Source organism: Nannospalax galili, unplaced genomic scaffold (assembly GCF_000622305.1).
Source record: "Nannospalax galili isolate Female #2095 unplaced genomic scaffold, S.galili_v1.0 scaffold191, whole genome shotgun sequence".
NCBI lineage: Eukaryota > Metazoa > Chordata > Mammalia > Rodentia > Spalacidae > Nannospalax > Nannospalax galili.
This window is the reverse complement of record NW_008331484.1, coordinates 5,842,151-5,868,142: the sequence shown is the minus strand read 5'-3', so window position 1 is coordinate 5,868,142 and position 25,992 is coordinate 5,842,151. Positions and strand designations below refer to the sequence as shown.

The 25,992-nt window shown below is 38.9% G+C and overlaps 1 protein-coding gene across 2 annotated transcripts in view; it reads right to left on the bottom strand.

Moving 5' to 3' along the window:
• Positions 1-25,992, bottom strand: part of Kitlg (KIT ligand) — an 85,122-nt gene that overhangs the window by 37,516 nt on the left and 21,614 nt on the right. For both annotated transcript variants that reach the window (XM_008824063.3, XM_008824072.3), the window contains exon 2: positions 10,700-10,813. In XM_008824063.3, coding sequence (XP_008822285.1) covers positions 10,700-10,813 — 114 coding nt within the window. The remainder of the gene's footprint in view (positions 1-10,699; positions 10,814-25,992) is intronic.

The following is a 25,992-nucleotide window of genomic DNA, read 5'->3' as shown; positions in this document are numbered from 1 at the left end:
ATGAGGAAGCAAGGTCTCCCTGTAGCTCCAGCTGGCTTGGAAGACCTGACCAGGCTGGCCTTGATCTCATGCTACACCTGGCTTTTTTTTTTTTTTTTTAACAACTTGGTGAAAAAAGACCCCAGGCAAATCAAAAGTGGTCAGAGCTGAGCCAAAGTGGTAATGAGTGCCATTGCACAATCATTAATCCACCTCACACTCATCTCAAACTTCCGGTGACAGGCTTTGGTAATTGCTTTTGCTATCATTCATGGGATGACAAATAGTAAAGAGGTCTAGTATTTATCAAGTATTTGTAATGTTGCAGGCACTGTGTTCATTAAAGAGTGTTAAGTGGCATGATCACTTCCAATCCTCAGATCCCTCTGATGTGGTTATCTCTAACAGGTGAAGAAACTGAGGCTCAAAGAGCCCTGGGTGGGTTTAATAGGAGTCCTATCCAGGGCATGCACTCTGCAGTCTCTTTTTCTCTACACTTTGGCCACCTGGGAATTAAGTGTAGACTAGAATCCAAGTCCTCTTGATGGCAGAAGTTCCCTTCCTGGCTGCACCAGTTCATCTGCTCTCTGGCGCTTTCTGCATTAGAATGGACTGTACCAAATCGTTTTACATGTAAGCCTGGTGTGGGGATACAATATCTACGATCCTAGTATTTGGGAGATTGAATGGCCAGACCTTAGATAAAAAATTTTCCTTGAGAATCTCCACCATTATCTATCTTTACACTATCCTGAATAAAAGAGTAGAATCCTCACTGGCTATTGGAAATGTATCTGGGCTGCTATAGAAGGTGGTGTTTTTTATTTATCTTAGGAGCTAACTCCCCTGAACTCTACATTTAGCCTTTTTCCTCTTCGTTTTCCTACCACGTTTTCATTAATATCTTTTACTTTCTGTAAGTTCATTCCTATCATTGAAAAGCAAATCACCTAGCCATTTTACACAAACCCTGTTGGCAAAGACATAGTGAGCACCGTGGCAGACATGAAAGCTGGAACATGAGATAGAACAGCTACATTGTAGCTCATGATGGACCAACCGTGTAGATTAAAGCCATCGCACCTGGAAAGCGTGGTTGGAAGTAGCCAGCATTCTGAGCACAAATTGCTGAACAATCTAGCCCCTTATGCTGAAGGCCTAATTTACATTATTTTTTTTTAAATACAAGTTACATTAAAACATTAAAAATACAAAATTAGATTATTTTTTAAAATATAATCAATTAAATTGGTATTTCTAAAACAGGATCAGAGTATGCTGGAGACTATGTAAGGGACATACTGGCCAATTTCATTTTATGAGTTATTAATACATAGAAATTGCTTTAAGGAAGCCAAAGATAGCTTACAAAAATTCTCTGACCAGGACACTAAAATCTCCACACTGTGTCAACTAGGGGATGTAGTTCCACATTGAGCTGGTTTACTATTATTTGATTTCTGGTGGGACTGAAAAAATACTATTTTTGAATACTTCTTTACAAGTTATAATAAGTTTTCATATACAGCCTCTACTATAAACCCATGAGACATGTCTTATTAAGCCTATTTTACAAATGAGGACAGGGAGGGAAGTGTGGAGTGGTTAGCTAGCAACTCCAAGGTCATAGGCACCAGCTGTGACTCCTGAAGGTGGAGGAAGGGAGAAGGCCTGGCTCTCCCTGTGGTGTTTGCACAGCAGCAACAGAGCAGGAAGGTTCTCTTTGTGGCTTGATTGGCTTTCCTTGTTTGCTTTACAATTACCTTTGGAAAAAAATTTTAAAAGTTGAGTTGTAGATATTTATGGTCACTTTGTAAGTTGTTGTATTACTTTCTAAGCACTTACACTTACTATCATGTTGAAGTTGAATAGCATTGAGGAAGTGCAAAGAAGCTTGTGATAATTCAATATCTCTGATGTCTACTGATCATGATGGAATGTTTTATAGGGTAGAGGGAGCCTTGGAACTGAAAACACAGATGTCCCTTGAAGGCATGGAGGTTGAAATTGGTACCAAAAACACAGGTTCTGAAAAGAGACCGCTTACACATTGGCTATCAGCCTGAAAGTAGCAAACTCAGGTTTGGGGCCATTTTCTTCAACTGCTTTAGCTTTCATTTCCTTCTGTATTAATGGACATTAGAGTGTATGTGGCTAATGTTATGGAGAATAAAATAACCCATTTTAAAGGCTAAAGGATTTTGTGGAACATGCCTGCAGTCCCAACTGTTTGGAAGCTGAAGCAGGAAGATTGTCATGAGTCTAAGACCAGCCTGGACTATATTAGTGAGTATCTAGGGAGTTACCATAGCCCCCTCATGGGCTATAGTAATAATTATGTCTCTGAAACCAAAGTGGAGGAAAAGTAAAGGGGGGTGGGAAGGAGGAAGAGGAAGGAGGAGGAGGGTCTTGGGCATGGAGTGTAAATGGGGATAAACGTCTGTGAACAGTACATGCAGTATAGTGCACTGCAGCACACAAAAGGATAATGAGTAAAGGCAAAGAATTGAAAGTTTGTGGTATATTTGAGAAACCAGAAAAAAAGTTAGAAACATTCCAGTAAAGCCACAGAAAGGGGCCTTTGAATGCTGGGCTAAGGGACTCTGACGGTTCAGTAGGAACAGTGGCCTTAGGTAAATCACATCTCCATAGACTTCTACTTTGTCTGTGAAATAAAGAGGATGAATGGGTAGTTACTAAAATTAAGTCAGGTTTAACATTTCTCCTAAAAGCCATGGCACAATGCTCAGTGGGGTAAGCAGGGAAGGAGGAAGAGGAGTCTGGAGGGACAGATGTTAGCAAGGAGAGATCAGAGACAGGCAAGAAGTTAAAATATTTCAAGGAAAGTGTTGGATGTGTCCAACATTTACAAAGAGGCTGAGAGTCTGTAGAGAAGCAGAAATCAAAGGCAGATGGTGGTGATGTACACTTAGAATCCTAGCACTTGGGAGGTGAAGGTAAGAGGACAAGAAGTTCAAAGTCATGGTGAGATAGTAGCTACCTAGGGAGATGGTGAATTCAAGGTCACCCTGGTCTACATGAAATGTATTCAAAAGATAGAAAAAAGAAAAAGAGAAAAATAGAAAGGGAAAGAGAGAGAAAAAGGGAGAGAGAGGGTGGGAGGGAGGGAAGAAGGGAAAGAAGGGAGGGGAGGAAAGAGCAGAGTTGAGATCTCGTCTAGATTCCACAGAGGTACCTGTGGTAGTAGGAACTAAGGCTATATACTTAGAAAAATCTATTCTACTAAAATAAGTTTAGAGGGATAATTAATTTAATTAATAGAAAAATTTATCAAAGGCTTAGATTTGGAATGCAAGGATATTAGGCTGTAAAATGTGTATTTAAAAAAGTTGCCGCATGATGGGCTAACTTTAGCATATGGGCTCATTTGCAGTCTTCTTTCGATGTCTGAGGATTGACCATACTCAGTGACACTGGAAAAACACAGCAAAGGAGAATGGTGTTTGGAAATGCTGGAAACTTTGCCAAGAAAACATCTTGGCAAGTTAAGCTGGCACTGGCTGCTTCCCAGCCCCTGCAGGTATTTGGACTCAGGAGAAAAGAATGCCAAGTCAGAACACTTAACTCCATCTCTAAGTCACTGATCTAAAAAAATGTTTGGATCTCATGATTCTAATGTCACCGGCATCCCTAAAAGTCATGCAATCAGCGGGCACTTGGACATTGGCGGCAAGATCTTTATGGTCTCAGTGTTTCTCCCAAGTCCAGGAGTGGTCCCTGGTTTCCTCGACACTAGCTATAAAATGTTTTCCCTTTCTGAACCTTTCTGGGAAAGAAAGTCATGGTCTTTAGTCTCATCAGAACCACCAAAGTTTAATAATGATGGCTGTGGTAGAATAATGCTTAATACCTCATTCAGCTCACACATACACAGCAGCATGCTCTAACTTTGGTTTTTAGTATTCAGCTATATTTCAGGAAAGTGTTTTCTATTGTCTTTGTATGATTTTTTTCCTATTAATGATGACTAAAAAAACCTAACTAAATCAACTACCATTGGTTTTTCAAAGATAACTCTGGTTGACTCCATTTTATTAAAAAAAAAAAGCTAATACAATGATTTAAAAAATTAAGATGACAACTTTAGAAAGCTTTATCACCTTCCATTAATACAGAATGTCTAAATAAGTGAAGACAGACCTTGCTTCCTTTCAAATAGAACAGATTCATTGTGTGTGTGTGTGTGTGTGTGTGTGTGTGTGTGTCTGTGTCTGTGTGTCTGTGTGTCTATGTGTAGGCAGCTTGTGGAAGTCAGTTCTCTCATTTAACCATGTGGGTTCCAGGGACTGAACTTAGGTTGTCAGGTTTGGCAGCAAGCAACTATATTTGCTAAGCCATCGTACTAGCCCCTCATGATGTTGATCTCCATTATGAAATACAGTGCAAACAGGTGGGACCTTTAAGCGCTGGTGAGGATTTCGTCCTCAGGAATGTGAATTAATCTCTTAGTGTAGCTAATAGATTAATGGATTGTCTCAAGAGGACATCTGCTATAAGCCAATTTTACTGGGTCTTGTCTTTGCTTCCTGTCTCTGGCTTTGTGATACAATGCAGTGTTTTAAGACTGCCATGGACAGCACTACCAGATAGGTCCTTTGACCTTGGACCAGAACTGTAAGCCAAATTAAACCTCTTTATAACTTATTCAGTCTGAGATTCTGCATTATTAGCAACAGAAAACAGATTAAAATGGACACATATACATCTTATGATGATATCAGCTAAGTGGCAGTAATTTAGTTCTACAATAAAACACCTTCTTAGTCACAATAAGATAAGGTGAATACTACTCAAGAAATAAAATTCAGTGTTATTACCCAGTGATTCATAATCTACAGCCAAAAGAGTCATCTCAAGCATCTGGGAAGGAATTATAAATTATAAACTGGATCCTTGGTTCAAAGACAGGGACTTTTGGGCTCAAATCCATACTCAGCTTTCCCCCAAGTAATGATGAGCAGGTTGTTCATCATTAGATCCCAGCCTCCCAATCCACGGTCTTTCCAAAAGACTGAAAACTAAGGGAATCGATCATCAACCTGTTTAACCTGGATGTGCATACCACAGCTGTGTGCAGCAGGGAGCATAGAGTCTAAATGGTTCATTCTATAAAGTGAACCTTTTTTCAGGATATGCTTGGTATTACAACAAACCACCTAGCCCAGTTTTATTACTTTTAATAAACTTCTGTCTTTTCTTTAAATATTAAATGTCTTAAATTTAGCTTTAAATAAAGGATCTTCTACTGACTATAGGAATAGAAATTAGAGTGCTCAATATTGCAAAGTAATAGAGATAAACTTTAAAAATTACTTATATATAAAACCGTTGTTCTTCCAGTGTCATAAAGCATCACATAAGACGTCTACTTATAAAGAGTACATATGCATAGCTTATTTAAAGGAACACTGCTAATTCCTCTAAATATGTTTCTATATGTGGTGAGATTAAAAACACCAACCCTTCATTTTAATGGAAAGGTAATTCAATTTGAAAAATACATTATTTGAAGAAGAATAAAAATCAGAATCAATCACAACTGTCCATTCAAAGTACAAAAAAATTATCTAAGGATATATTTATCATCTCCTATTATGGTATTCTCCATGGGCCATTTATTAATATAAAACCAACTGAAAATAAGTATCTACCACAAGACCAGGAAATTCATGAACTCCTTTGTCCCAATTCTGTGCTGCTAGTTTGTCAACTGACCTTGAAAGGAGAGTAACTTCAGTTTTATAAGATGAGGACAGAACATCAATCTACCTTAAAAACATTTTGAGAAAGATAAATCACTATTGGCAGACATGGAAAGATAAATATAGTTTAAAAGAAAAAACTTGGCCAGGTGTGGTGGCACATGCCTTTAATCCCAGCACTTGGGAGGCAGAGGCAGACAGATCTTTGTGAGTTCGAGGCCAACCTGGTCTACATAGTGAGTTCCAGGACAGCTGGGGCTACAAGGAGACTCTGTCTCAAAAAAGACAAAAAAAAAAAAAAAAAAAAAAAAAAAAAAGAAAAATACTTAAATAAAATAAATTCCTCTAAATGAAGGGAAAAGATGATCACAAATGAGGACCAGGAACAAAGGGGAAGAACTCACTTGAACTATTCTAATATTTGGGTTCCTTCCTGCATGAGTACCGACAAATATTAAAAGATGCATCCTAATGATCCATCAATATAAGTTTTTAAATTTGGTTCATCCTCTTTCCAGACACTTGACTCTTTCCTTAGGTAGGTTTGAGTTTGCCATTTAAACAAGTCTTGCAACATTTTTTAGAAACAAAGCAAAATGTTCTGTAAATAAATGAACTATTATGCTAAGTAAACATGCCAGAAGGATTTCAAATAAAAACCATGGGGACTGTAAAGGCAGTACAAAATGTCCAAGAAGAAATTAAAAAAAAAAAAAAAAAAAAAAAAAAAAAAAAAAAAAGGAAAGCTATAAATCATGTGCTTGCATGGCCTGAGAATCACCCCAAGCAAACATACTTAGTCTGTGGGCACAGAGCAAGTTATTAGCTACTGCAAGGGCAGAGTGGCAGATTACAAAGGAATCACCTCCACTGGAGAACAGCTGTGAGCACAAAGCAAAAACATACTATCAGCACAAGATCTTCCCTCCAAATAAAATGTACCAGGGTTACACCTGTGAAGCCAGTTCCCCTCTTCCATACAATCCCCTATAGTTCAGACGTGGTGGATTTACTCTAGGGGATGCACCCTAAGGAGATCCCATCATGGAATAAAGTAACATAGAGCTGAGAAGGGCTTCCAAAGTTCTCTGATTCTATTGGCCTTCTCTCTGTGGTCTCGGACCTCCTGAGAAGTGATGAAAGCAGTACTTTTTTATTTCCTCCTCTACAAAAACACAAGGTGTGAACTGAAGAGGTTTTCATTAAGTTAAAAGTGATCTTCTGAGTACTACGTTTCACTAACTTACTTGTTTTCAAGAGTCTTATTAAAAAATATTATCCAAGAAAACACTGGTTTTACTAGAGCAGTTTTTGAATACACCACTCCGCCCCCCGCCGCTGAGTCAAGTGCTAGAAGGGAAAAAACCATTTTTCCTAGTTTAGTGGTTTGACATTTGCCTTTGGGTGAGAAACTGTATTTTACGGTCAGTATTAACAAACACCCCTGTCTGGGTATTTCTTTTTTCTCTCTCTCCCTCATTGAAGCCTCTTGCTGTCTTTATTGTATCAACTCATCAGTAAATGGTAGATAATAATCAGGTGGTTAAGGACAAGAACAGAAACTCTTAGCACTTCTAATGTTACTCATGGTGCTTGAAAATAAATCGTAACACTTTACTACAGGAAATGGCGCTTATTAAGTCATGTTCTCTCAATTCTTTGAAAATAACACAAGGAATTTTTCCTTACTATCACATGAATCTTCCTATGCTCAGCCTGTGGTCAGATATACTACTATCTTCCAACTATGCTCCATGGACCACTTATTTGAAATCTTCAGGTCTCTCTAGCTCACTCTCAGCTCCCACAGCTACAGAAGCAGTTCCAGGAGGGTTATAATTTCCCCAGTGACCTACTTTAAGCATACTTTGGAACTCTGTCTTAACTGAATTCTTATAAATCTATATATAATATAGAATAACATGATAAGAACTGAGACTGAGCTACTGTCAAAATAATGGTCTCTTCACTTTTTTTTTTCATTTTTGCAGTGCTAGAGATTGAACCCAGGGCCTCACACATGCAAGTGCTCTGCCACTGACTAAACTATATCTCCAGCTTTTGGTCTCTGAACTGTTGACAGAATAGACCATCTAGAACAATGGCTCTGAAACGTCATTTCAGAAATTCATGAAAAACATACGTGCCTGGAGACTTTCCCAGGCTTATTGAATCAGTTCATTGAATTAGGACCCAGGTACTTTGGTGTTTTATAAGTACCATGAGCAACTGTGATGTTCATCAAAATAGAGTCTGTCCTTTCTCCATTCATCCAACAAACATTAGGTGAAGAATGTTAACTTGAGACAATCTAGAATTATGTGGGAAGGGAGTCTCAGTGAGGGACTGTCTAGATTAGGTTGGCCTGTGAGCATGTTTGTGGGGGATTTTGTAGATTGCCTTGACTGATATGTAAAGACCTGCCTACTGGAAGTGGCACCATTCCCTGAGCAAGGCATGTTGGATTGTATAAGAATAAAGAAAGTTGAGCATTAGCATGCATGCATTAATTTGCTGCCTTCTGCTTCTGACTGTGGGTGTAATGTGACCAGGTGCTTCAAGCTCCTGCTGCCTTTTAAACCCACCCCCCATGATTGACTATAACCTGGAACCCCCCCCATGATGGACTATAACCTGGACCCCTTCCCCATGATGGACTATAATCTGGACCCTCCCCCCCCCATGAAGTATTATAACGTGGAACCCCCTCATGATGGACTATAACCTGGACCCCCCCCATAAAGGATTATAATCTGGAACCCCCCATGATGGACTATAACCTGGAACCCCCCATGAAGGATTATAAGCTGGAACCCCCCATGATGGACTATAACCTGGACCCCCCCCCCCAATGATGGACTATAACCTGGACCCCTTCCCCATGATGGACTATAATCTGGAACCCACCCATGATGGACTATAACCTGGAACCCACCCATGATGGACTATAACATGAATAGTGAACCAAGTAAGCCTTTTCTCCCTTAAGTTGCTTTTGCTTTGTCGATATTTTATCACAGCCACAGGAAGGACAACTAAGACGATGAGCCTGGGTGATAGCACAACTTGTAATCTGGCACTGCATTACAAAAATCACAAGTTTGTTAGAGACTAGTGGGCTACATAGCAAGATCTTATCTCAAACAAAGCAATATAAAACAAAGCAAACAACAAAAGCTCCAAAATATCTGAATTTTGTGCTGATGATGTATGTAGTTCAATGATAAAGCACTTACTTAGCAAACACAAGGCCCTACTACCATGCACACACATACACACCAAAAAGAAAAATAAAATCAACAAATGAACATCTTCTACAGAGACACTGTACAGCACTTAGAATATAAATGCATACAGCCTTTTCCATATTTCAACATCTCTTGGGTCACAAACTAACAAGAAATTTCAAGTATAGGACAGTGATCTGTGCTTTCAAAACTACTTCCTCCTCATCTGCATGGATCTGGTATCCAGCACTTAGGTGGATACACAGTAGGCAAAAGCTGTATTGCTTTGTTCACCAGACCTTCAAGGGGAACATGAGTAGATCATCAGCTACTTTATGTTTTTCAGTGCTGGAGAGCAAACTAGGCAAGAATGTTTATCTTGGCAAGCTAAGGAATCTGTATAAATCGTGTGGGGTGTGTGTGTGTGTGTGTGTGTGTGTGTGTGTGTGTTTGCCTGTTTCTAATTTTGCACTGAGACTAAACTAGCCAGACCTCAACTACAGAATTCAACATCTATTTTCAAGTTCTGTTATGAATCCTAAATAAAACATAAACTAGGAATGTATTCCATATACTAATACCAATTTTCTTTCTTTTCTCCATATAGCAACTCTTATTTCTTCCCTATTTTTTGCACCACCTGTGCTCTCTAGTCAGTTTTTCAAATAACTGAGTGCCAATAAATTAAGAAATTTATCAAAATGTATCTAGAATTATTTTGTGTGTCATATAGAAACAGGCTGTCCTCCAACTCATGATTCTCCTGCCTCAACTTCTTGAGTCCTGGGATTACAGGTGTATATCATCAAGCCTGGCTCAAACTTTGATGATCTCGAAATCATACACAGTGTTCAAGTAAGTATAAAACGATCTCTCCTAGGTCACAAGAGTTGGGAGAGTGTACTTCAGTTGTGTGGTCCTCTTTGACTTGAGTCTTAGAAGCATCAAGAGGACTAATGCAGGAGGCTAGCAGTGACCAAGCAGCACATATACAAAATGCTTTTGCTGAGGGAAGACTTCCAAGGTGACAAGCACAGAGGTGAGTTGATTCCATATTTGGGAGTGAGGGGAGGGAAAAGTATCTCCAGCTACATTCACCGGAGCAAAACCCTGCCCATATATGACTTTCTTTCTATTGATAGGGGAGTATAGTCATTTCAGGGCTCTTGTTGCTAAGCTTTCTACAAGAGTGGGAAAGATATGGCAGACACAGTCACATGGAAGGTCCCACTCAGGAGATTAATAGACACACTAGTGCCTGCATATCAGCACACAGTAGCCTCTCCAAGGTTGCCTGTGACTGAGGAGATAAGATCAGCAAAGAAACAAAGCCACTGCATTGGTGTTCAATGGACTGATTTTATAAACAAATCTGCCATAACCTAAGCATCTCTCCACCTACCCTCCTAAAGCCCCTCAGAGTAACTCAGTGATACTTGTCTTAGAAAACTATGAACCTGGGGCAAGAGAAACCTAAATCTTTGATCAAGAAGCACGGGAGGGGCTAGAGAGATGGCTCAGTGGTTAAGAGCACTGGCTATTCTTGCAGAGAACCTGGGTTCCATTCCTAGCACCCACATGGCAGCTAACAACGGTCTGTAATTCCAGTTCTAGGGAATCCAATGTCCTCTTCTGACCTCTATGGGCATTGCATAACACAGGCACACTTACACACATGCAGGTAATACATTCATACACGTAAAAGTAACAAATAAAATATTTTTTTAAAAGCACAGGAAAAAGTCACAGCTACTGGAAATCCTTACTTACCAATTTTGTGATGTCTTTTACATTATCAGTCACAGGATTCCCACAGATCTCTTTAGTTTTGACGAGAGGATTAAATAGGAGCAGTTGAAGATAAATGCAAGTGATAATCCAAGTCTAAACAAAAACAGAAAGATTTCTTGGTGTCCATCAGTTAAAATCCATCATTATGCAAACTATTAACACCTTTATGCCATATGTAGAAAGTGCAAATATACCACATAATTTTTTAAAGCTGCTGGCTTAAATATAATTAAATGCTAAGCATCCAAGCTGCTCTCACCAAATTAAAAAAAGAAAAAAGAAAAAAAAAACAGCAACAACAAAATTCTCCCAGCTAAAACTTCATTTGAATTATTCTTTCAATGCCTTTACTGTTACCTTCTGTTTAAAGTTTTCTACAGTCAATATCCTAATGGCAATTAGGGCTGAACATGTAGCAACATGTGAAGGAATTATCACTTGGGGTGACTTCTAAAACCTAGGAATGCATGAAATTTATCCCTTAAGGCTCCAAAAGGAACCACTTTCTGCTTCCAATGCTGTTTGGCAAGAAGCAGCATAACCTTGAGAAGTGCTTTAATTCAAACCTCTGCGCTAGTGCAGCAGGATGACGGGGTAGAGAAGTCTGTCTTTATATCTAAGGCAGAATTTAACCTGAATTTCTAAGACAGCAAAAGGATTATTGTGTGGAATCAGTTTTTAGGCAATAAGGAGATATTTTTTAATCCTAGCAGGAAGTGTACATACACACACACACACACACACACACACACACACACACGCATACCCCTCTGAGAAAAATAACACTTTCCACCATGGATTAGCTTTATTTTATGCATGATTTTTTTCTTTTATTATATTATAAAACTTTAGGTGCTTGAGCATCTGATTTACTTTTTTCAAGCATCTGCATAACACATAAAATAAAATAGTTTGTGCATATAAAAATCTCTTAGCATGTGTTTGTTGGATTAACCCATGGCCAAGAATAAAACGTATTCTAATACTCTAGCTTAATAACCATTTATTTAACCTATATCATGAGGCAGTGAGTGCAGCAGTCACCAGGGAAGCCCAGATGATAAAGCTGCCATTGAAACTCAGAGGCAGGTAAATAGATAACACCACAATGCGTGATAAATGTTTTGAGACACAGAGAAGAAAGCAATTAATTTATTACTCTTAAGGGGGAATCCAGGGGCAGAAAAATAGTGCCAGGAAAAGCCAAAGAGAAAATGAGACTTTGGCTGGACTTTGAAAGACAAGGAGTTTGTAAACAATAAAGAAAAACCAAATAGCATAATCAAAGGCATATGATTTATTTTGTAATCTAGCATTCAACTATGGCACGTTAAAATCATACAAAAGCATAGATACACATGACTAGAGTCTTTCCTACTTATGTGTCTAGCCATATGTTAAAAGAAACTGAAATACTTTTCAGTGAGTATCTGCATACTAACCTCATGTTACACTGGACCAAATGATGGTTTTCATTTGCCAAAAGTTTTCACTACAATGCTGCTTCTGTGGATATAGGAACTTATAAACACAATTAAAGTCTTCTTATTCTTCTATCATTTGTGGTCTGCTTTAGCAGTGATCCTACTTAAATGTACCTACAGTGACTCTGAGCACTCTGGAGCCACAGGCCTCATTATACCGTATCCCTTGTGCCACAAAGAAGTCTAAATTGGACAAATGAGCTGTTTGGGGATACCTCTTTTGGGGAAAACACATAAATTTTCTCCTAATAACATAGTCTTTCTTCACATGTATTTATTAAATTATGGCTTTCTTTTATACTGCTGTTGCTAAGAAGTAACTCCCCCTGAAAATTATTTCTCCAAGGCCCTCTATCCTGATAAGATTTGGAAAGCCTCCCCAAAGACCTTGGTAGGTGGCCAATCTCACTAAGAATAATGTTCATATTGTACATTCATTTGTTATTAGAGAGAGAGAGAGAGAGAGAGAGAGAGAAGGAAAATTGCTCACTCATTCATTCAACAATACTAACTGAATCTACAGTATATGACACACATTGTGTAGCTCTAAATGCTAGGGCTACACAATAAATAAAAAGACAAAAACCTCTACCTCCATGAAACTCACCTTCTAGTGAGGGAGATAAACTATAAACAAACACTAAGGTGGGTTATATAGTATGCGAAAAGGTGTTAGGGTCTATGGGGGCAGATTTATTAGAGCCAGTTAAAGGGAACATTATAATGGCTATAATTCTGATATTACCAACAGTCATTTGGGGTTCAAATTGACAGTGACAAAAGACCAAAATCAATGACCATCCGGTGTGGAACAGTCACACCCAATTTCATCTTGCTTTGCTTCACTTTACCTCACAACTATTACAGTTTTTACAAAGCCAAAGTTTGTGACAACCCTTCATGGATCCAGTCTATCAGTGCCATTTGTAATACATCTGATGATTGGTTTTCAGCCATAAAATATTTTAAATTTAAGAGTGCATACTGCTTACTTAGACATAATGCTGTTGTGCACTTACTCTACAGTATAGAGTGAACCTAACTTCTATATGCACTGGGAAACCAAACACTTCATGACTTGGTTTATTGTGATATTTGCTTTGCTATAGTGATCTGGAATGGAACCTCCAGCTTTAGTGAAAGACTCATAACAGGCAACAAAGAACAGATACAGCTCAGGAGATACTTCACAACTTCCAAGCCATCTCTAATGTCTGCAAATCACTGCGTAGTTGGGATGTGTATAGCAATGACAGATGGCAGGTGTGTAGGACCACTCCTCTGCTGTATCTTCCTAGTTAAGTAGTCCTTTAGGGACATGTGAGGAGCTTCCATGCATTTTCCAGAGTGGCTGCCCCTCACCGAGACCTAGCCCAGCACCTGAGCACTAGTAAGTAAGCACTGAGTCTGCTGCCTAGTAATTTCAGTTGAATTTTCTTGGGTGAAATACAGATACACCAAATGCATATATTAAGTTCCTACTACAGAGAGAATTACAGGGAAGATAGAATTCTCAGGCATTCCTGAGTCTGAAGAAAAAGCCCTCAGAGCTAGTCTTTACCTGCTTCCTTCCAGAGACTGTAGCATTGGTAGAAACAGCCTGGCATTTTAAACATAGGGATTGGAGGATTGGAGGGTGCCTTGTAGGCATTTTCTCCCTAGGAGTTGACAGAGACAAGGTGATCCACATAGATATCTGAGGGAAAACACTGCAGACAGAGAGAAAAGCTAATGCCAAAGCTCTCAGGTATACTGAAGGGATGATCTTTATTTCAAGAACAGCAGGAATAAACCAGGGAGCAGCAGATGCCATCAGAGAAAATGAGGAGGCCAAATCAGGTAGGGGATTGCAGCTTACAGACCAGAGTTTTACTATGGATGAAAGATGATTCATTGTAGGATTTGTTGTTGTTGTTGTCTTTAGAGAGATATAAACAAACTTTAGAATAAAATAAAATAAAATATAATAAAATAAAATAAGGGGCTAGAGACATAGTTCAGTAGGTAGAGTGCTTGCTTAGCATGCACAAAGACTTGGGTTTGAGTCCGAGTACCACACAAGCCAAGTATGGGAGTGTATACCTATAATCTCAGTATTCAAAAGGGTCAGAATTTCAAGATCATTCTCAGCTACATTTGGAGTTTGACATCAGTTTGGGATACATGAAATTCTGTCTCTAAATAAATGAATAAATAAATAATTAAAATAGAATATAGTAAGATAAAAACACGAGCATCTGCATGAAATAAATATTCATAACTCGCTTTGATTGCTTTTGGGTAATAACAGGAAGAAAAATTTTAAAAAGAAAGAAGAGATACTAGAAAAAAGACATCACTATAATATAAAGGATGTTAGTAATGCATTGACCAGAAGTGCTTAGTATATAGACATCTTCTAAAGGCTAAGTCCTGAGCCAGGAGGATCCTCACAGCTGGAATGTTGAGAGAGTCAAGATAAATTCAAGGATTTGGATCAGAACAATGGTTGGTTGTGTCACCAAGCTGGGATGAGGGAGGCTGGGGTAGCACAGGTGTATGGGGTAAACAGAGTTAAACTGTGTGTGTGGTAACTTGTTAAGTCTTGCAGTGATGGTACTAGGTCAGGCCATTTGAATCTGGATTTAGGAGGGGACTGAGGCTGAAAATATGAAAGCTTTCAACGAATGAATGAAACTCTGAGCAAAAAGAATGAATGAGATCACCTAGGGATTCTAAGTACAGAAAAGAAGCAAGTATCAAGCATTCTACAGCGCTTCAGCCTTCAGAGATCCAAGAGAAGAGAACCCATGCAGGAGCTAGAAAGGAAGACACCAGAGTAGGACAGAGCCAAGTAAAATCCACAGCAAACAGCTGGGTGTGGTACTGCGTGCCTACAAATCCCAACTCTTGAAGCAGGTGGATCACAAGGCTTGAGTGAATTACAGACAGAGGTCTGAGCACAGTCTGGCTACACAGTGACATACTGTTTCAGTAACAAACAAAATAAGACAAAACAATAACAAATTAGAAAAAAAGAGGACAGACTATGTTAAAGACTGAGAATTTACTACTGTATTCAGCAACATGAATGGAGGCCATGGTAACAACAAAACATTTGTATTTAGGCAGCACGGGAAAGACCAGTCTAAAGTTGGATTAAGAAAAAAATAACCAGAAAGAGTGAGCATGAAACTGTAAAAAAAAATTTTGTTTATTATTTGTGTTTATGAGTGTTTTGCATGCATTTATGTAAGTGCACCCATGTTGTGCGATGCCCACGGAAATCAGAAGAGGGTGTCAGATCCCCTGGAACTGGAGTTATAGACAGTTGCCAGTTGCTATGTGGGTGCTGGGAATTGAACCCAGGTTCTCTGCAAGAACAGTCAGTGCTCTTAACTGCTAAACCATCTCTCCAGCCCCAACAAGAAACTCTTTTGAAGCATTTTCTTACAAAAGAGAGCCAATTAACAGAGTATGAAAATAAAAGCAAAATGGGGTAGGGGCTAACAAGGAAGTAGGGGGTGAAAGGGTTTTATTTGGAAGAAGGCAGAAATACCAGCATGCCTGTATCTGTGGTGGATGGTCCAGTGAGAGGAAGCAGCTAGCAACGTGGGTCAGAAGAGAGGGAACTGCAAGGCTGTCCTTGAGTAGATAAGAAGAGGTGAGGTCAAGTTTTCAAAGTACAGCAACTAGCTGTGAATGAAAATGTAGATAGTTTGTCAACACTAGAAAATATTGGAATGTTAGTGCAGACATAGGTTTTTTGGCTGAGGGGGGAACAATATAGTGAATAAAGCTAATTTTTTAAGCATTTACTGTGTATTAAACATCTTCCATGTCAAATAACAAATGTCATTTTCACATATCCTAATTTTAAATATGAAGAAATTCACAGTAGTGAAATCAAGATAAACTCAGATCTGTCCAATTCTAACTTCTGTTAAAAAGACAGTATTGAACACTGTCCCAGTACTCCAAGAAATCTGTCAGATCATTCGTGAGGACTTTAATCTCATATCTCTAGAACTTTAATAATTTTGAAAATAAAAAAACATATGGGGACACATATGTCCATATTCCATGCTCAACTGAATAGTACATGCTATTACAGATGATCATACTTTTTAGTATATGTCCTTTGGCAGTTTCTTAAAATATAATTAAGACAGATTGCTATAACAATTGCAAAATAATTTCACCTGCACAGCCTCAATTTCTGGTGTCAGTCAAATACAAATGTCTATAAAGATATTTTTACTCATTTTATAGAAATCTACATAATTAAGGTTAAAATCTGTGCTCACTTAAATGTCACTGAAAACCCTATACTTCTTGAAGAACTTTATTTTAAGGCCATTACAAATAAACTAATGTTGTAATATAATCTTGCATGTACTCTGATGCCAGTAAGACATATCCTCCCTTTTGTAGAAGTCTAACAATTTATTCTAACATGGCTAAACATGGAGACAGAGGAGCACTGAAGTTAGAAAGACAGAATTCTGCACAGTAGCACTAACACCTTCATTAATATTTTCAGGAGAGAAGAGAAATGCATAGCCTGCTTTTTTTTAAAAAAAATATTTGATTTATTATTTTTATGTGTATAAGTGTATTGCTTACATGTATGTAAGTGCATCCATGTTGTGCAATGCCCACAGAGGTCAGAAGAGGGCATCAGATTCCCTGGAACTAGAGTTGGGACAGTTGTTAGCCACCATGTGGGTGCTGGGAATTGAACCTGGGTCCTCTGTAAGAGAGGTCGGGGGTCTTAACCACTGAGCCAACTCTCTAGCCCATAGCCTACTTCTTTATATGGGCAATTTTCAGTATTAATAATTATGTAAGAAACTTTAGAGACCATTTGCTTCCCTGATTTCTTGAACCATGGGTAGAAATGCTAAACTGGTCTTTTTTATTTTTATTTTTTATGACTCAAGTCCATTAATAAAGGGCCTTCATTATTAAGGACATAGGTGAAAATACTGGACCTAGTAATCCAAGGCTTGCAAGGAAACTCAGTTATGCCATTGAGGCTACTCCTAAATTACTGAACTTGTTTGAATACTATTAGTACACAGCATGCTATTTTAAATTTTCATTTTAGTTTGAGTTTGTTTCTTGTTGTCCTCCTTCCCACAGATTATCAGTCATGACTTATATCATATTCTCATTGCCAACAGCCTCATTTCTAGCCTCCCAAATGGTTTCTTGATGGTGTGTGAACAACACGTATCCCAGTCATCATGGACACTTCCAGGAACCAGCATAATGAGTCGTGAAGGTGACTCTCCTAATCCTGGACTCTGTGATGAATGCATTGTCTTCTCTGACCGAGTGGACTTCAGATGTGATGAAATTAATGACCTCAAGATGAAAACCTATCTTGGATAACGAGGTCCAGTCTTTTCACCTAAGTCCTTAAAAATGGAGACTCTTTCCTGTCTCTAGTCAGTCAAAGATAATGACATGAGAAGGACATGACTCATCACAGCTGGCCTTGAAAACATGGAATGGGCCAAGGATTGAGGTAGTTTCCAGATACTGGAAAAGGGAAAGAAATGGTTTCTCCTCCAGAGTTTCTGGGAAGGAATACTTGAATTTGAGCTTACAGTCTCTAAAACCAAAATGTATTTGTGTTGCTTTATATCTCTGAATCTGTGAAAAATTTTCCACAGTAACAAGAGAAAAACAGAACAGACTTGAATGAACACCCTTTCTGAATAAATTGATGAGTGAAAGATAAAACATAGTAACTGAGACTCAACATGCTTTGCATGAAGAAAGTGAGCTACCTCTACCAGCTTTCTGAACCTAAAACCTCCATCTTCAGCAAAGAAATCCAGCTTTTGTTCTGTCTTACTTATTTTCGTCTTTTTGAAACAGGTCGCCATTAGCCCCAGCTGGCCTGGAATTCACTATGTACACCAGGCTGGCCTTGAACTCATAGAGATCTACCTGCCTCTGCCTCCCAAGTGCTGGGATTAAAGGCATATGCCACCACACCCGACTTCTGCCTTATTTGTTAATACTTCTAAAGAAGATTTTATTTCAACAAATGTTTGTAAGGGCAAGAAATGTACACATGTATCATGACACACCATGCTCCCATGTACTTCACACATACATCATACACACACACCAACACACAAATATCCCCTCACATACCACACGTGCATCATACACATATATACACACATCCATGCCACACACATACTACACACACCATACACACATACATGCCACACACATACAAACACACCATACACACATACACAACACACACACACACACTTTTGGAAACCATGGGCACAATATGGAATTCAGCAAACTTCTGAATGTCTTTCTATGTGGCTTTGAACAAATCAGCTTATTTCCTGCAGTACCACTGACCAGCCTATAAAATGAAAAAGTGAAAAAGAATTGCCTCACCCATCTCATGAATTGGTGTGAGAATCAAATGAAAACCTATTCCAACCACACCTACCACACAACCATTCATTGTATAGTTTATGAGCTTTGGATTGGCTAGGTTGAAAAAGATTTTAGAAAATGTTTGAATAAGTCAGATACGCTGGCTCACACCTATAACCCTAGCACTTAGGAGGCGGAGGCAGCAGGACCGTTGCTAGTTCAAGGCCCGTCTAAATTACATGGTGAGTTCCTGTCTAAATTACACGGTGAGTTCTTGGCAAGCCTAGGTTACAGAGGGAGACCTTGCCAAAACACAACAAAAATTTTAAAAAAAGAAAAGTTTGAATAATCTGAGAATTTTACAGACTGAACAATCAGTGAACAGAGTATGGCCTTTATATATTTTCAAATTACAGATAAAATCCTATGTAGGGAGGGCATGACCTGAAGGATGCACATGGATATTTAGGCATTGTTTGGGGTTTAGGTTCCAAACCATATTGGCAGTAGCTGCAGTTATAGACAATTCAGTGAGGTGTGTCAATATACAAACAGAATACAGAATATTTATCTTCATTTTCTTTCTCTTCCTCTTTATGCAAGTCCTAGAAACTCCAAGAAGGCTGTGCAGGTGTCTTTCTGCATAGTTGTGCTCACAGATGCCTGCACACACACCCCTGGAGATACGGTGTTGAAGCAATGGTCCCTTGTGTGTGATTTCTGCTCTGAATGTAACTCTTCAGTTTGGGTAATTATCTTACCAGTTTTTGGTTTTTTTCCTGTAACATTCTCTTTCTTCATCTGCATGACATTTTTCTTTGGCTACTTTGTTTTAGTATGGCACAACTATTCTCCCTAGGTCAAGCTCAGTGTTTGATAACCTCTCATTTCAAGATAACCTTTCACTGCACAGACACAATAAACGAATCTTATTGACGGCATTTCTTGTTTCTTTTTATTTAGAGTCAAGATCAAAAGCATCTCCCCTCCACTCCCCCACATAATGCTCTGTAATAATTCTCATTGCTAAAGACTGCTTTCAAATTATAGGCATGATGGGGAAAAAACATGAAAAATCTGCATGTATTGTTGGGGACCATATCATGCTATAGAAACAGGCCTGGTAAAGGGAAATAAAGAACTCAAATTCACACTTGGATGAAAATGACAGATTGTAGTCTTTTTCTGAGAGCAGGTTTAATAGTGACAGGTTCTCCTGGAAAAGTAAGTCAAAGAAGTGGGAGAAGTTACAGGAGAATGGAGCTGGAGCCCCTGAAGGCAAAGGATTGTTGAGAACCACCTTAAAGGACTCCAGTGAAACATTCATCTAATCATTACTTTCTCCCAACACAGAGCTTTCCTTAGAGTAAAAAGTCACAAGGCAGCAAAAGGGAGTGCAAAGTGCCCCTAAATTTAGCAGACTATGTACTTGATCTAAACATGAGTTGAAACACAGAAGTCATGTCATAGTCTCCTTTGCTGCAGTAGAATTAACATGCACATGGCCCAGGGACCTCAGAGAAACATAAGGTTGCTCAAGAAACCAGAAGACTCCAACTCTGTAAACTCAGAAAAAAGAAAAACCCTCTTCTTTATGTACAGGAGAGGGAATTTTAAAGTATTCATTACTTGGCTGTATGTCACAGACTCTACAAAATCATAAAGGGAGTGGAGCCTGGTTCGTTTTTTTGTATGCACAGACCTAACAAAATGGATATTAGAGCTGCCCTGAACAAAACAGCAGCTGCTGCCAAAAACAACATTCAACTTCTCTTTAATCTCACATGCCCGCTATGGAAGCAGGCAGTTCTCCTGTAGCCCAAATGTGCTTTGGAACACAGCCAACTGGCTTAGCCACCTAGAGCCAGGAAAGTAAATTACCACCACACAGGTATAGTAATTAGTCTTGAGCTCAGGTCTTCTGAGGTCATAAAAGGTAAAAAAAAAAAAAAAAAAATGGTCTCAAGTAAACCAACAGCAGGATTCTTCTATAGTGAATAGGCATTTAGAGCTTTAATACTTTTTTCAAAATTTTTTTGTTGTTTAAAAATTTACCATTGATATGTAAACATTGTAAAGAACATAGCTAGTCATCCTCCACAAATTCAAATTTTCTTTAATTGCTGTCAATTCAAAGGGACAAAGGAAACACCAGAATTCCATTCTGGCTATCAGTGAAACTGTTTTTGTTAATGAGGTAACTATGTGAAAACTCAAACTAGTTTGAAGTCCAACTGGCTTGCTAGAATCTTATAATTTTAAAGATTTTAAAGTATTAATCTATTGGGGAAAAATGATCCTATGATAGTAGTTACAGCCTTGTATATAAAAGGTACTTAAAGGGGGAAGTAACTCAATATAGATTGACTACTAAGGGCTACACATAAGATGAACAATTGGCAACTATTTTATGTAATGTTCTCTTTTGCTACGTAGACGTTGCCCTGTTCAAGAGGCAGATTAAGTAACTTCCTTAAGGCCACACCGCTGGTAAATCACTGAGTTAGGTTTTAACCAAGACCTAGACTGTGCTGCAAAGAAAAATACAGGGCCAGTGAGATAATAAAGCTGATTTCATTTATATGTAATGAACCATTAAGTTTTATGTAAAAAAGGAGGCACACAAGTTCTTTAACCTAATCAGTTCCTAGGGGCAAGTGCTCTACTGAGCTCTACCCCCAACCTTTTAATCAGTTTTAACCACAATAAGCACTGCAGGTAAATGAAGCTATACAAACCTGTAGTTTATATATCATATAACTGGGAAGAGAAACCCAAAATTCAAACTGAAAAGTTGTTGCTTCTGAAAACAAAGAAAGTAGGTGCTTTGGACTTCTAAAAATCATCTCAAAAGCCACTATTCAACAAACAACTATGGAGTACCTGAAAAGTAGTCAAGGTAAAGCAGAAAAGATATGGGGACTAAAGCAGGAAACTCAAGCTCTGTACAAAACAGCAGGGAGGAAAGGCCCAGGAGGTAGATAAACCTGTCTAATGGGGGCAATCCACTTCTCATAAGTGAGGTGTGCAGTCTATCTGCAGATTATCTAAAGGAAGAGGCTCTAAGCTTCTAGAAGAGGAAGCTTCTTCAAAGGTATGTATGCAGGCGGTAGCCTGGTCAGAAAGAGCTGGAACAGTGTCCACAGACCTGAGGGGACAAAGCATGTTCACAGAAAGTCATGTTGTGGAAATAAGATTTAGCCCACTGCTTAATTATGGTTACTTGCACGAACATGAATACGTGTGCGGGTGTGTGGGGGGGAGTTATTTACTGGACCATGAGAACTTACCAGTGGTTACCACCCTGAAGAAAATAACACCCCCTTCTCCCTGTACCCACTAGCTGCCCATCATCCCATAGTGAGTGTTGGGGCCTCTCTCACACATGATGAAACGGTAACACCCAATCTTGTGCATGTAACCACAGCTACAGTGAGTTCATGAGTTCTATGGCCATGTCATGTCCAGAAGTCACTGTTCTGCAGCACTCCTTCCTGATGACTAGCTCTAATATTCTCTATTCTTCCTTTTTTCCATGATGTTCCTTGAGCCTTGGAAGGGGTGATACAGATGTCCAGTTTGGGGCCAGTCACTTATTCTCCCCATTTTGATCTACTATGAGTCTTTACATTAACCACCACCTACTGCAAAAAGAAACGTCTCTGGTGAAAGCAGAGAGGAGCATTTCTGAGCATGGACTGGCAGTTTACTGACTGATTTTGATTTTATCATAAAGGGCTTGTGGTCCTTGCAAGATTTGAGGAGTATGGAGATCTGAATCATTTTGAAAGGTCTATCAGGCATCAGAAGGATAGGTAGGCTTGGTAGCTGCTGGAAACAAGCTTAGAGGTAGACCAGTAAGGAGAACACCAGCTATTTGATCCTCATTTGGGCAAGATGAGAGACAGTGTCAGTTAGAATACAGAGAAGTAGGTAAGTTCAAGTTGACATGGAAATGGAATGGAAGGTCTTGCTGACTTATGAGAGTGAGTGGACAAAGAGAAGGTATAACTGACTTCCAAGTTACGGTTTAGGTGAGTGAGTAAAAAGTGGCACTCTTCACTGAACTCAGCTGTATAGGAGATTCAAGGAGAAGGGGAAATCATGAGAGGTAAATCAGTTGATTTGTGGTCCTATAGCCAACAGACACAGAAAAGCAACATGTAGGGCATGGTCAACAAAACAAGCACTAACAGAGGTCACATAAATGTCAGTTCCAGAAGAGCTTGACAAGGACAGTGGAGTTGGGGGGGGGGAGCTGAAATCGGAACACAGTGCAGAAGTCAGAGGTCAGAGTGGGAGAAACCACAGGGCTGCACTAGCACAGCTTGTCATAAAAAGACAGACAGTGAGCTGTACCTGAGAGGGCAGAGTTCACTTCTGTCTTTGTAAAAAGGGAAAGGTAGTTAGGGGAAAGTTGGCAGAAATGATAACCTCAGTATTTCTCTTTTCAAAGGACCTAGAGGGGATGACTCACCTATGGCTAAAGAGAAGGATCAGCGCTCAGGAGCTTTGACCTTCAGGGAAAAACTCTAGAAAAGACTTGCAGAACACTAGGGCCAGAAGCTGGACCTGAATGGTCCAGACGTGCTATTGTTATTTTTAATAGACACACACATGATAGAATAAGCATTTGTGCTGGTGTCCAGATTACTTCATTAGCAACAACAGTAAAAAAGTACAGGTCACGAACTATTCATAAATACAACTTTTTATTAGTTCTACCATACTGTAGAAGGATGGGGAGGTGGGACAACCTCTACACTAGAGAATCTAGTTCACGGTAATCCTCATCAACTTTTTGAAGATGATATGTAATGGAATCTTTCAAGAAAAAGGATGAATCTTAAAGTTTGAACATAGGATGGAGTATCTATGGCTGACTCTTTTGGCTATAATTCCAAAGATACAAAGATTCAGTACCCAATATTGGCCAGAGTATGGAAATATAGTAAAAATCAAAACTAGACAAAAGCTTGCTGACAGTTTTGACGTTAGTAACCACTTTCAGCACTCCTCAGATGCTGGTTCTCCAGGGAAGGCACAGCTCAATGGCTTACTCATACCAGAAGCTGCTCTTCAAATTGAACCATCATGATGTGCAAAAATATGACGCTTGTAGTATTCAAAACAGCAACAAAAATCCTAAAATTATAACTTATACTCTTTCAAATATGTAACTGGATTTTAAAAGTGTGATCTCAGGTAAGTCAAAAGCCTGCAATTACTTAAAATTTGTAAATTTTTGAATTCCAAACAATTCAATAATGGAAAAATTAATACAAGTTCCCAGTGAATCTGAAAGTGAACACTCAGACCTTCCTAGAACATCTGTTCCCCCTGCACCCCATGGTTCTAATTAAATCTGATGTATGGTCAGATCAGCTAAGACTGTAACAGTTGGGTCTCACGGGGCATTTTAATTTTTAAAAACTTCATGTCAGACCTGAGAATTCATATGTAGTTAATGGTTAATTAGGGAGGGAGAGACATTTTCTTTAGTGGTGTAGTTAATGGTAAGATGCCCAACCCCTATTAAACAGTCTGGTCACCAAGGTGGAGGAGGCATGAAAGCAGAAAGAGGACTAGTTGGGAACAGAAAGTGGAGTAGTGAGAGGGAGAGGGAGCTAAAAGGGTAATGGGTGAATATGATCGAAATACATTATATACATGTATGTAAATCCATTATCATGAATAATTAATATATACTAATAAAAGCATATCGGGAAACAGATCAAGCAGTCTCAAAAGAAGAAAAAAATCTTTTCTGTTGTCTAACCTGGGTTTTCCATTACATTAAAAAATGTCTTATAATTTGTTTAAAAGCTTCCAAAAATTATGAAAACCTACAGGGTAAAAGACATCAACTCACAGAATTCACAATCTTGATCATTTTCTTCATCATATCAGATGACAAGTCTGACATGCAGAGGTCAGGAAACTGGCTTTCCAGATAATGCAATGTATGCTGGACACACCAACTGCCTTTTGCTGAATTGAATAAAACACTGAAGTGCTCCGTTCTCATGAACGTGCCCCATGTGGAAAATGGGGAGCCAGCTCTCTCTTGCATTTGGAGGAAACAGAATGATTTGGGTGCTGACTCAGAATGTAGATTTCCAAGTATGACGGGGAATCAGAGTTCTCAGGGTACATCTCAGGCCTGTACTTTAACATGGTTTCAATTCTCACATAGTCTCTAAAGTCTGAGACACTAATCAGGCAGCTGTTAAGTATAATATGATGAGGGAAAATCAGCACAAATGTCTAAAAAGTTATACAAAGCTGTATTCCATTCAAGGGCCACCTACTAGATGTTTGAGATTTAGAAAAACTTAACAAAAGTTAGGTCCAATGGGTTCAGGGGATACAATGAGAACTTGCTTTTCGTACCCCACTGTACTTGTAGCATATCCTGTCCTGCAATGCCTAGAAATCTAAAAGTGCCATTATCTCAGACTTCTGTGCAGTTTGCTAGGCTTGCAGATGTAACTTAGCTTCTGTCAATCAATCAGACATGACTCTGCAAGATTTCTATGGGAAGGGAAATAGCTGAGGACACTGGAGGCTGGCATGTAGTCTGCTGGCTTGGGCGGGAGCCGGTTTTGTAGGCAGCAGAGTAGTAACATCTCCTACACAGGCTTTAAAAGCTTTACTGACTGCAGTGAACTTAACTGGGTTCTGAGTGTTGGGATTATTCCTAAGTCATTTTATACCCTACCCCTGCAGTCCTTGAATAGTTTTAGAAATCATCCACTGAACTTCAGTGGACACCCTTCTGTTTTACACTAGATATCACGTATTATATTATCTGTACAAATCAGAAGGAAAAGGGCAGTTACTAAACATTTATTTCTCCTAAGTTTGGTCCCAATTTTTCTTAACAATTTTCCATTCGCAGTTAACAATTCAAATTGTGAAACACAGATCACATTGTTTAAAAAAGCAACTTTTGATTGTCAATTCATAAGAATTTAAATACAATTCTGCTACCTGAAATCCAACTACACATTATATAGGGTTTGACATGATGGGCGCATACGTTCTTGTAATAATACCCTTCAATGTCAGGTTCACTGATATGCTTGGGATATATTCACGCAATATACTTAAGTGCAGATTTGTTACTTACAAAGGCAATGATATTTGAAATATAACATCATCAAAGTAAGAGGTCAAATCCTGGTTTTGTCACTTTTGTATGCCCTGCGTCCCTGAGGATTAAAGATCTACACCAGGAGGGTGACAAAATGAGGTTGCAAAATCACCCTGAGCTTGGATGTAAATCAACAATCTCAAAAGAGGCAGCTTTAAGTCTACCTGAGGTTAAAGTGAGGCTATTTTGTTTGGGCAATGACCCAATGTTAACCTAAACAGCAGTTTCAAAAGTCA